The sequence below is a fragment of the Tachysurus vachellii genome, chromosome 4, assembly GCF_030014155.1.
Source record: "Tachysurus vachellii isolate PV-2020 chromosome 4, HZAU_Pvac_v1, whole genome shotgun sequence".
NCBI classification, from domain to species: Eukaryota; Metazoa; Chordata; class Actinopteri; order Siluriformes; family Bagridae; genus Tachysurus; species Tachysurus vachellii.
Window position 1 is genome coordinate 7764819 of NC_083463.1, and position 11754 is coordinate 7776572.

The following is an 11754-nucleotide window of genomic DNA, read 5'->3' on the forward strand; positions in this document are numbered from 1 at the left end:
GTCAGCGAATATATGGCGACGTTGCTTTTATTAATGTAGACTTAAAAAAACTTAACAATACATGCGAATATGGAGTGTAGGTCATTAAATCATTACACAAAACATTAATGTTAAAATATAGAAATCATTACAGTAATAGGTCATTTGTAGTTTAATCAGGTCCTGCTGCTAGTTATTATATTCCATCTTATGGAAGAAAACCTCACACTAAATAGGGGTGCAATGTGCCTGGGCTCTTACAGCAACCAACAAATGTTTTCACATTATTGTGGGTGGTCAGATATGAAACTCACGGGATACTGAAAGGCTTGTTAACATCAACAAAAGATCATATAACAGCGGTTGTGTGGTGCTTACGGTGTTGCTTGGTGCTGTGTGACATTTTATGCTTTCATTCATTCATCATAAGTAACTGGTTTATCCTGGCAAGGATCATTCATAATGGTTAAATATTTGTTAACATTTTGACAACTTAGTTCATCAGAAAAATTTCACATGCGAGTGCAAACAATATGAACTGCAGGAACAGGCAGAATTGATCAGAATTTCTCCAGTTGTGGGTTGGAATGAGATTAAAAATACAGTCCCACTTACATCTCATACTCAGCTCATGTTTTTGTTTATCCAATGCTGAACTCTTCCATGTCCTCATCCTCATCATCCTCCTGCCAGTGTTTAGCCTCTCGCTCTGCTCTTTCCCGCTCACTTGCTTGAATGTAATTGTCTTCAATGAATCCATCATCATCCTCCAGGTTTCCATGTACCATATCTGAATTAGGGATGTTGCCTCGGTTGGCGAATCCCACCTCAAAACTTGCAGGGTCACATTGACTTGCCCCGTCTCCTTCACTGAGCCTTGAGTGTCTGTAGCTTGCCAAATATCGCTGGAGGATTTTACACTTTGCACCAATGGCAATGAGCACAGAGAGACTGATGGCTATCACCAGAACTGCCACAAGGTACTTCCAGCTGTCTGACGGTTTTTTATCATTGGCATCTGTGGAAATAGGACAATGAGTAAAAGGTTTAAAGCAGGTGACTTTGTGGTTCTTTTTAGAATATTAATGGGAATTTATGAAAATAATTATAATTATAGACTATAATATTATAATCTGTACCTGTTGCATTGATCGTGTTCTCCAAGGTTTCAGTCAGTAGTTTACGTAGGAATAAACTGTGGCTGGCCATGTTGAAGTCTGTGCCATTGGAATGACAAAAATATTTTAAATTTTATTTACTTAAATGAATAATAATAATAATAATAATAATAATAATAATAATAATAATAATAATAATAATAATAATAATAACAACAAAACTGCATCTTGAACAGGAAATGGCAAGGTATAGCAATAAATAAATAAATAAATAAATAAATAAATAAATAAATACAGTCAGCAGACTGTCTTTCCTTCCTACCGACACTGCCAGCATCTTGCACCACCTCTTTGGTTCTGTCTCTAGCTTGATTACCGGTGTGATCTATAACGTCAACCCATCCATGACCTTGAAGTACAGCAGACATTGGGGTTCGTAGATCACTGATACTTAGAAACAACTTTCGCAGTCTGGGAAAGCTAAGCAGAGCCCTAGTCTCAATTACAGCCACCTTGCATCCACTGAGGTCCAGTATTTCCAGAGAGGGGAAGAGGTAGAAGCTCTGCTTTACCAGCAGGGGGAGGTCATTCCCTGATAAATTGAGCTTGATCAAATGGCCTAAGTGCCTCAATTTCCTCAGGGCATTAGTTTGTAATAAATTTAGGTGGTTCTCAGAGAGGTCCAGCTCAGTCACATTTGCCCATATTTGCTGTGGTACAGATGTAAGGTTACGTCTGCTGCAATCAAAGGTAGCCTGAGAAAGTAACCATGTGAATTAAGATACATATCAGTATTTCTAATCAAACATGTGCAAGAGTTTACATTTTTGGTTTGAACTTCTTTTATGAACAATTTTGGTATATTTTCTATTTCCTACATTAGCCACAATGCTTGTCTTCTTGCTGATAAGTGGTGCCAGTAGAATCTACCCTTTGCTTCATGTCCTCCCAAAGAACCTCATGCAGCAGACTTTATGCATTACTTTAGTCCTTCAAGCTCATGTTTGCATGTCTTTAATGTCTCTGTTCCTTTTCTATTATATTTCTCATTAATATAACATTGAATGTCACTGGAAAATTGTATCACTCGTCTTGGAGATTGCTAAAAATGATTCTTCTAGTGAACACCTCTGTATCTATGTCAGCAACGTCCTGCATGACATCAGTACAACCAAAACTGGCTACCTTCTCATGGAAATAATAAAAATACATCACCAACCAACCAAGAGAACAAATCCAATAGAACCAGATGAAATCAGTTAAATAATAAGATTTGTGTTTTCAAACCAATATCTTCTAAACTGATACTTTTCACTAGCTGTACACACTATAGCTAATGCCTGTTGTTGAAAACAGGAAACAGATGAATGCAAACAGGATGTTCCTAATGCTCATGCTTTTCATGGATTGGGAATAAAAGGGAGAGCAGGGAAGCTATTTCTCACTCACCTTCTCTGTATCGCCCACACAGGGTCCCACGGTTACGAGTGTATGGCATAAAGATGAGCCCCAGAGACCGAAGAGCATACACAGGGAATAAGCTGTAGAGCTCATCCTCTACTGTCTCCTGTTCAAGTAAAATAGCAATATAAATCTAATTAGCATTATATAATCTTTCAAGCTGATTAGATAGATATCTGTATGGGCTGTTTTGCAAAATATGGGTCTGTTTTGTTCAACTAGTTTGATCATCATTTCACCATTCGATAATGAAACTAAGAAAACATGCATTATTATTATTATTATTATTATTATTATTATTCACCATTTTACAATTTCATTCATTCATCTTCTACCGCTTATCCGAACTACCTCGGGTCACAGGGAGCCTGTGCCTATCTCAGGCGTCATTGGGCATCAAGGCAGGATACACCCTGGACGGAGTGCCAACCCATCGCAGGGCACACACACACACTCTCATTCACTCACGCAATCACACACTAGGGACAATTTTCCAATCAACCTACCATGCATGTCTTTGGACCGGGGGAGGAAACCGGAGTACCCAGAGGAAACCCCCGAGGCACGGGGAGAACATGCAAACTCCACACACACAAGGTGGAGGCGGGAATCGAACCCCGACCCTGGAGGTGTGAGGCGAACGTGCTAAAAAACTAAGCCACCGTGCCCCCCCATTTTACAATTTCGCTGATGTAATTTAAAAAATTTAACAATTACATATCAATTTATAATTTACTTTAAATATATTATTGGTGTAACATGGTTGTATGTTCAATGTGACCTTTGTTTTAATTATGAATATAAATTATTCATTCATTCATTCATCTTCTACCGCTTATCCGAACTACCTCGGGTCACGGGGAGCCTGTGCCTATCTCAGGCATCATCGGTCATCAAGGCAGGATACACCCTGGACGGAGTGCCAACCCATCGCAGGGCACACACACACACACTCTCATTCACTCACGCAATCACACACTAGGGACAATTTTTTTCCAGAGATGCCAATCAACCTACCATGCATGTCTTTGGACCGGGGGAGGAAACCGGAGTACCCGGAGGAAACCCCTGAGGCACGGGGAGAACATGCAAACTCCACACACACAAGGCGGAGGCAGGAATCGAACCCCGACCCTGGAGGTGTGAAGCGAACGTGCTAACCACTAAGCCACCGTGCCCCCTAATATAAATATCAGTTTTAGTATATTGTATATAGTTTGAAATATAGTTTTCTTCTTCCTATAATCTTTAGGAAATTCGGATGATGCAACGTTCTGTGATATATGGAATAGTCAAAAGTTTTCACGGGGTAAATGTGTCCATGCAACAGTGTTGATTGAATGTCGTGTTGAATATTCACATAGATTAACACTTTGTTTAAATTGCATGCTTATTTGACAAACGGCAATAAAAATGCTGTTTTAATTGTCAATCCAAGTCAGACAAGACTGACTCTGTAATGGACGTCAATTTAAAATAAACAAGTATGTTTATTTTCTTTATTTCTGTATTTCCTAAATGTACTGCCTGTTCATGTAGATTTTAACCTGATTCGTGAAATCAGCTGTATATTACATGTGTATGCTGTATATTATGTGCAGTACACTATGGGAAAAAAAAACAGTAAAGCTTTTGAAAGTAATAGAGGAGTTCACACCAGTGCATATCTGAATGTTTTCCCTTCTTTCTTCTCTTAGCCAAGGAGGCATTGTTCACAAACTCTGCTTGTGTTCTTTGGGCCTTTCCTCTCTCTTTCTCTCACTATTCAATGTCAGCATGTTGGCTGTAAACACTTGTCAGGAGCTCACTTTTATCTTCCTGTCTTAAGATCTCCTCAACACAACAGCTGCTCTAGATCCAAAACACCACCATGTGTGAGTGGTTGTGGGTGTGTGTGGATCTATGTGTTTGTTGTTGTTTTTTTGTTTCTGAGTAAAAAAAAATCAGAAAAAATCTCATCATGCAAACTGTTATAAACACACGACGACACGTCTTTGTGCGATAATCATGAAGTAGAAAGATTAAGATTTGACAGTCTGCCTGTGGATGAACACCATTAGTAATTTTTACACTTTCTTAATCATGTGACTACTTTATCTCAGTATGTCATCTAGAGAACAAACGGCTGGCGCTTTTTACACACGTCTGGAATCAAGCAACACACAGAGATATGACAAAAGTCCTTCACTTGACCTCCTCAGAAGCACTCAACAAGTTTATTGCCCTACCCCCAAGTCAAACTCCTGCTGTCTTTACTCCAATCAATAGTCATTCAACAGTGATTACACCGTCATGGGGACTTTGCATAGTCATTGTCACTTTGTCGATTTGGTGAGATCGCCTAAAGAGTGTCATTGAAAACACTGCATAAATCAAGCAAGAAGATAGAAAACACTTAACAATGCACATTTAATCCCCTCATTATGTTTACCACAATGCAACAATACAGGTAAAAAATAATCATGATCCCTACCTTTCATCACCACGTATCACATGACAGGAAATACTGTAAATTCTATCCATACACCCAGCAGAATAAGTGTAAACAATCTTCTATATGTCCGTAGTTATACTCCAGGTTTCCTAATGTTTGTCTTGTTGCGATTGGAGATGAAGCGTCATTGAGTTGAACTTGTGTTTATAGTTAACACATTTGGAGTAACAACATCATACAGTGAGACACGTGATACTGTCACTTCTAGCCATTTCAGCAGCCTTATCAACTCACGGTAGAGCGGGTTCATATCAACAAGAATATACAATGAGCTCCTGCATCGTGCTGTTATGGTTTTGAGTAAGAAGCTGAAGATGGGCTTTGAGTAAAAAATCTTTCTTAATCTTTTATCATAAAGATAAATGTCTTGTTTCCATTTAGTTCCTGTTTTTTTGAGTCACAAAATGAACATAATTAAAGGAAAAGACAGTATGGTCGTTTGTACAGGATACGTCTAATAGAAATGTTGAGTATAAAACTATAGTGTTTTAACAAGTAAATACTATAACATAGGTTTAGCTACATACCAGAGCTTTGGTCCTTCAGTCTCTCAAAATATAACAGAGAGGAAAAGCTTCAAGAATCACATTTTAGAACTCGGACAAGTCCATGTTTCCAAAGGTATAAAATGGAGGCATGTTGTGCAAAGGTTGCTCGAGGTGTGCCTTTAACTTGTCACCTGAAGAATAGGTTAATGAGTAACAAGATAACCACATTCAGCTCTATCAGTCATATGTTAGACAACACACAGTATTTGACTCTGGAAGTAAAAATTTTAAGCTCATAAATGTTCACACCCTTCACTTTTTGAACGTCAAATCAATAATTTATGCAGTAAGGTATGATTAAAGACTATAATAAGGGTGGTTTATCACTACAGTAATTTGGCTGGACTGTCAATTACTTTTACCATTCATGGTTTAAAACTATTACATCTGATCTAATATGGAAAAATAGGTACACGTTGTGCGACATTCAAAATCTCTCACAGTGGAGGAAGTAATGAAACCCACTTTGGTCTAACATTGCATTAAGGTAGCTTCTAAACCTCAATCGTAGCCCAAACAAACAAAAGACCAAAGGGGCACTGCTATCAGTGCTTTGGAAATCTTGTGCTATTTCAAACACCTATGATTTGTGAATGTCCCCTGTTAAGTTATGTCAGGGGTGGCAAAAACAAAAAGACATAATTTTGGGCATCCATAACTATAATAATAATAATAATAATAATAATAATAATAATAATAATAATAATAATAATAATAATAACAATAATAATAATAATTATTATTATTATTGTTATTATTATTATTATTATTATTATTATTATTACTGTTATTATTATTATTATTATTATTATTATTATTATTATTATTATTATTATTTGCGATTAACAAATTATTTGCGCTTAACAAATAATAACTCATAAGGTTTTGGGTTTTATGAAAAGTAAGCACAACAGCACTAATCAAAATATAGAGCATTGTATGAAGAAGCGAGGCTCTCGCTGATTTAGCCCAGACTGTTGAGTCATTCAGATTTCTTAGTGTCAGACATGTCAGGTGATTGCACTAAGTGAAACACCCCCCATGCCCAGAGCCCAGGTTTGATCTCTGTTTGGGTTGATATTTTTCAGCATGCTCCTATAATAATAAGTGAGTGACGTGACATATGGCTAAGTACGGTGACCCATACTCAGAAGTCGATCTCTGCATTTAACCCATCCAAAGTGCACACACACAGCAGTGAACACACACACACTGTGAACACACACCCGGAGCAGTGGGCAGCCATTTATACTGCGGTGCCCGTGGGAGCAGTTTGGTGGGATGGTTCGGTGCCTTGCTCAAGGGCACCTCAGTCGTGGTATTGCTGGCCTGAGACTCGAACCCACAAACTTAGGGTTAGGAGTCAAACTCTAACTATTAGGCCACGACTTCCCACAGGGGAAACCTGACCATTAACAGAATGAGGTGGATTATTTATCAGCTTTTTCCTCCATACATTTAGTGAAGAAAAAATATTAAGCACACATTGTCATATATGCCAAAAACGTTTTCTAACAAGAAAGGGCTTCTGCCTAGCCACCCCATTGTCATATGCAGGGAGGGACCAGTACTTGCCAGATATCCCTGCAGCTCCTTTCATGTTAATGCAGGACTCTTAGCAGGCTCCCTGATATATTTTCCATCTTGGAGGGACATAATGTTCATGGTCTTGTTCTGCATTGATTTAAAATCAAGAAAATAATACAAAAACAGCTGATCTTTGTTTACGGTTAATAAGAAGCACTCTGTTGGTGCCATGTGTAGAATCATTACTTTTAAACATATTTTGGAATGAGATTGGTTCCTTCTGAGAACAGTCACATGCCAATAAAAAGGGTGTGTAAACTTATGCAACCTGGGTATTTTTCTGCTAAATCATTTCGGTTTGTTTTTTACTTGCATTTTATTGGTTTCCATGTAGCATTAAAAGTGAAAAAACATCTGACATGATTTATGTTGGTTTTATTTTTACAACACAGAACTTGTCAGTTTAGTCTGTGTGTGTGTATGTAGACTGTGTGTAGACTTTTTATATTCATGGTGCATCTATTGTAAGAAGAACTATTTTGGGGGTTTGGGGGTTTTTCAGAAGAGTGGATGCAGCACCACTTCACAACAAGTGTTGTTTGGATTGAAGTTTGCTACCTTAACTATACTGAGTAAAAGAATTAGGAGATCATAAGGGACTGTAAAAACAATAGGGTCATTTCCTGTATGACTCTTAATGTTTTGGCGCCATTGTGGTGCCTCCAGATCACTCTAGAGATGTCTGTAATGCCTTAGCTTTGTTTTTTGTGTGTGTTTTTATGAAAAATTGAGATAAGAGGAAGGAGAAAGAAACCCTGGAACATCTGCAGTGGCTTCACTGTCTTTAAAGGGAAAAAACAACACGAGGACGAAACAATGGACAATTTGTCTTACGACAGATGCAGATGAACTGGTCAAGGAATTCATGTTTGGCACCTACAGTACACTGCTGTTATCTGTTACTGTGGTCAGAATAAGAGCATCTGGAGCCTTCCACATTGGACACACACACAAATACACACAGACACACTTTTTTTTTTTTTTAAACAAAGCCGCAAAACTATAGCAACCGGATGATTTGCTGCCTAGTCTGCAGTGTTGGTTAAAAAACTACTTGATAAAATGAACAGTGGGACGTTTATTACGATTTTAAAGAAACTTTATTTGCTTTCACAAAAATGTAATAAATTTATGTTAAAGGTGAAAGACACCAGTTGTGTAGTCATGGTTTCAAGTTTATAGGTAGCACAACATCACACACACACATGCACACACAATCAATCACACATAAGGGGCAATTTGGCATAGTCAAACCACCTACCAACACGTTTTAGGGAAGTGAGAGAAAACTGGATGACACTGCAAAAGCCCATGTGGAGACAGGGAGAACATGAGAAAGTGTGTACAGACAGTAACCTGAGCACGGGGTCCAAAGAGGGGCTCTGGGGCCGTAAAGAGGTCAGATTCCCAACATTCTACAGTATAGATTTTACATCTATAAAATATATCATCAGTGAAGTGAAGTGCATGAAAACCGATTCACATTCATTAGCTAGATTTATGGTAGAAGCCACAGATGGTCTTCAGAGACTGAGCTAAACATTATGAAAGCTGGTTGGTGACCTTAACAAATATGAGCAAGCGTGAAAAAAAGTATGCAGAATGTATTCTTGGAACAGCAAACCAGCCAATTTCCTGCAAAACAGTTCACTGAGGGAACTGATCAAGGTTGGTCATGCCAGTTTCTAGCATTTCATTTTGTTTGTTTGTTTGTTTTTATCATATTATATATTTATACGCTTAGAAACATTTCATTATTTTTGAAACCATCATATATAATATTGTATATAACAATAATTTTCAGAGTACTGTATTCCCACAGCACTTTCTTAAATGTCCACACTTCCTTAGGTGGTCTTATTTTACTGACTGTTTTTGTTTTTTTGGCTTCCTTCAAGTGTTCAAAAAACTCTCATTTCCTTTTGCACTGGGAATTGCCAAGTCTGGTTCCAGAGCAAAAGAGAAGTGATTTGTGCAAATGATATGTTAATCAGTGATTTTATCAGCAGAATGTTTAGCTTGGCCATGCAGAGTGTGTGAAAACGTAGACAAAGAACCGACAAAGAAACGAGATGCTAGTAAACAAAATTCTACATAGCTTTAGTGCATCAGTTTCCTTTAATAAGCAACAGATTCTGTATTATCGTATCGTCCAAACAAGCTTTACAACAAAAGCTAAAGTTTGTTATTTTGTTGTGTAGTAAACAGTTCTGTCCCACCCTATTTGAATCCTGGTTCAGTAAAGGGTAAGTATCCACCAGCTCAGCTGTGATCCAGCAGAACCTCATGGGAAAGAGGTAGCTGGCTGAGAAAACACTCTTAGCAGACAGGAGACCAGTGGCTTTTCCTGTTTCTCCTCGCCTGCTGTTTGATTCCTGATTGGCCTGCTTCCTCACATATCGGGTCCAGCGGCACAGCTTCCTGTTAAATGTCTCCAAAGCACTCTAGCTGCAGCTGCTTTTCTCCGCAGCTCTCGTTTTCTAGTACAATACTGTATATCACCCTTACTTTATCTCTCCCTCCCATGGTTCTGTATTTAACTTTGCATGTGTGGGTCATACTGTAATGTTCTTGAGGACAAAAGCTTATGATTGCAACAAACAAAATTACCAACACTGTGTAATGTAATGTGTAATGTTTGGGTTTAATCGCAGTTTTTGCTTCATAATGCCCTAATTTGTCTTACTAGCGAAGAAAATCGTCTGCACAGACAATGGTGTTTAGGTTAAGAAGCTACAGGAGAGAGGATAATGAACACGTGGCCACAGGAAACAGGAAGACACATTCAAGGTTGAAGGCTATTTGTAGCATTTTGCCTGTACAGTATGCCATTTTTCTTTTCTTGTTCATCCACATCCATGTAATAACCACATTTTTGTTTATAATATATTTGGCTCACAGATATTAAGAATGTCATAACTTGAAGAATTTGCTGTAATAAATTTGATATTGATTTTCATTTTATCTTTGTTTTTGTTTTGGTATGGAAAGAGTCCTTTTGTATTCCTTGAATTTTACTGCCATGTCCACACCAAAATTGGCATCAAACCCCAACTCCCAGAGTACAACGTGACCTACAACTCACATCAACCCTCAATGAACCCTCTAACATTCCCGTACATCTGACTACCGATTGCATTCATTGGGAGTCTATCAATGGGTGTGTATTTATGCTTTGACTTCACTTTCTACAGAGGAAATTTCAAAAGCATCCTGAGCAGCAGCATCACTGCCTGGTTAGGGAATTGTACCGTCTCAGACCACGAGACATTGCAGCGGATAGTGAGGACAGCAGAGAAGGTCATTGCATCCCTCCATCATATCATTAGCCATAAGCCTTGCAGATGACTGAATGCAGCAAACACACAAACTTTTAACAAAAACTTTAACAAAAGTTGCAAAAGTATTCAGCCCTCACAACTAGACTGTGTAACAGTTTCGTCCCCCAAGCCATTAGACCCATTCTGTTCTGATGTTCTGTTTTTTTTTTTTTGCCCCACAACCTTGCCTAACTCATGGTTTTTGTTGATCGTCTAATCATTCCCTGCACCTTGACCTTCTCTCGGGATTTTTCTATTTATTTTGATTGCCCGTTTTAATAAAGCCTTGCATACCAGCTCTTGCAAAAATACCTGATTACCTGACATTTATTACTTTATTCAACAGCATTTTTATAACTACAACAAATCGCCCACAGGTCTTACTTAAATATTAACCCTGCAAAAATTATTTTTTTCCTCTACAATAAATACTCCATAAAATGATCTGAAATGCTCTCGCATCAAACCACATAAAATCCTTATAAACCATTTAAAATCAAATAGCTATAGAATTGGCCTACATCTTTAGGGCAATAGCTCCCATTTTAATCGAATTCAAAGTCATTGCACTTTTGGTGGTCTTCTGTTGGTTTCTATCAACTGAAATAAATAAAAAAACAAAAACGACAAAAAAAAAACACAACTAACAAGTTAATTCCAGTAAATACCAGCTTTTTTTGTCTTGAAATAAAGGAATTTCCTTTAACGTATTCATTAGATGTGTGAGTCAACTACCAGCATTCACCTAAAAGAGCTCATTTAATGAGATGATTCAATAAGTTGATGCTAAATATTGACTCATTCTGGAACGAGTAATCATTACTTTTTACCTTGAAAAGGCAAAGTCACTGATGGTACAGTTATTACTGTGGTAAAGTATTGGGATTATTTTTAATGTTTGTGAGATGCCAAACTATATTTTTCTAAGCTCATGTATATTAGCTTGTGTAGTCTAGTCCAGACCTCAAATCCACCATAATCCTGACCTGATTCTGATCATATGGAAAACAACAGGATAATACAACAGGAAAAGATCCTGAAACTTTTTTTTTCCTTTTTTAATCTGCAAAAACGGTCAGAAAACGAGTGTCTTCGGGGAAAAAAGGCCCAAACACAGGTACAACAGAAACACGATTTATTAACACCACAAAAAAACTCTTATTTTGCAAATAAACAGAAACGTGACAAGGCAAACACAGAAAATAACAAACTGAGCAGAACAACAAAAGACATAGACTCCGTAAAGC

General features: G+C 37.8%; 1 protein-coding gene across 3 annotated transcripts; it reads right to left on the minus strand.

Annotated features, from left to right (window-relative positions):
* Positions 1-11: 11 nt before the first annotated feature.
* c4h1orf210 (chromosome 4 C1orf210 homolog) lies at positions 12-5738 on the minus strand. Of its 3 annotated transcripts, none has more exons than XM_060867525.1 (5): positions 5580-5738; positions 2547-2664; positions 1420-1852; positions 1119-1196; positions 12-997 (listed from the first exon to the last, which is right to left on the minus strand). In XM_060867525.1, exons 2-5 carry the CDS (start codon positions 2649-2651, stop codon positions 621-623), a joined length of 993 nt encoding a protein of 330 aa, XP_060723508.1. In that variant the 5' UTR covers positions 2652-2664; positions 5580-5738; the 3' UTR covers positions 12-620. The 3 variants fall into 3 exon arrangements, with proteins under 3 accessions (XP_060723508.1, XP_060723510.1, XP_060723509.1); XM_060867527.1 differs by having other exon boundaries at positions 2547-2661; positions 5580-5726; XM_060867526.1 differs by lacking the exon at positions 5580-5738 and adding an exon at positions 5032-5186.
* Between the last annotated feature and the right edge of the window lie 6016 nt (positions 5739-11754).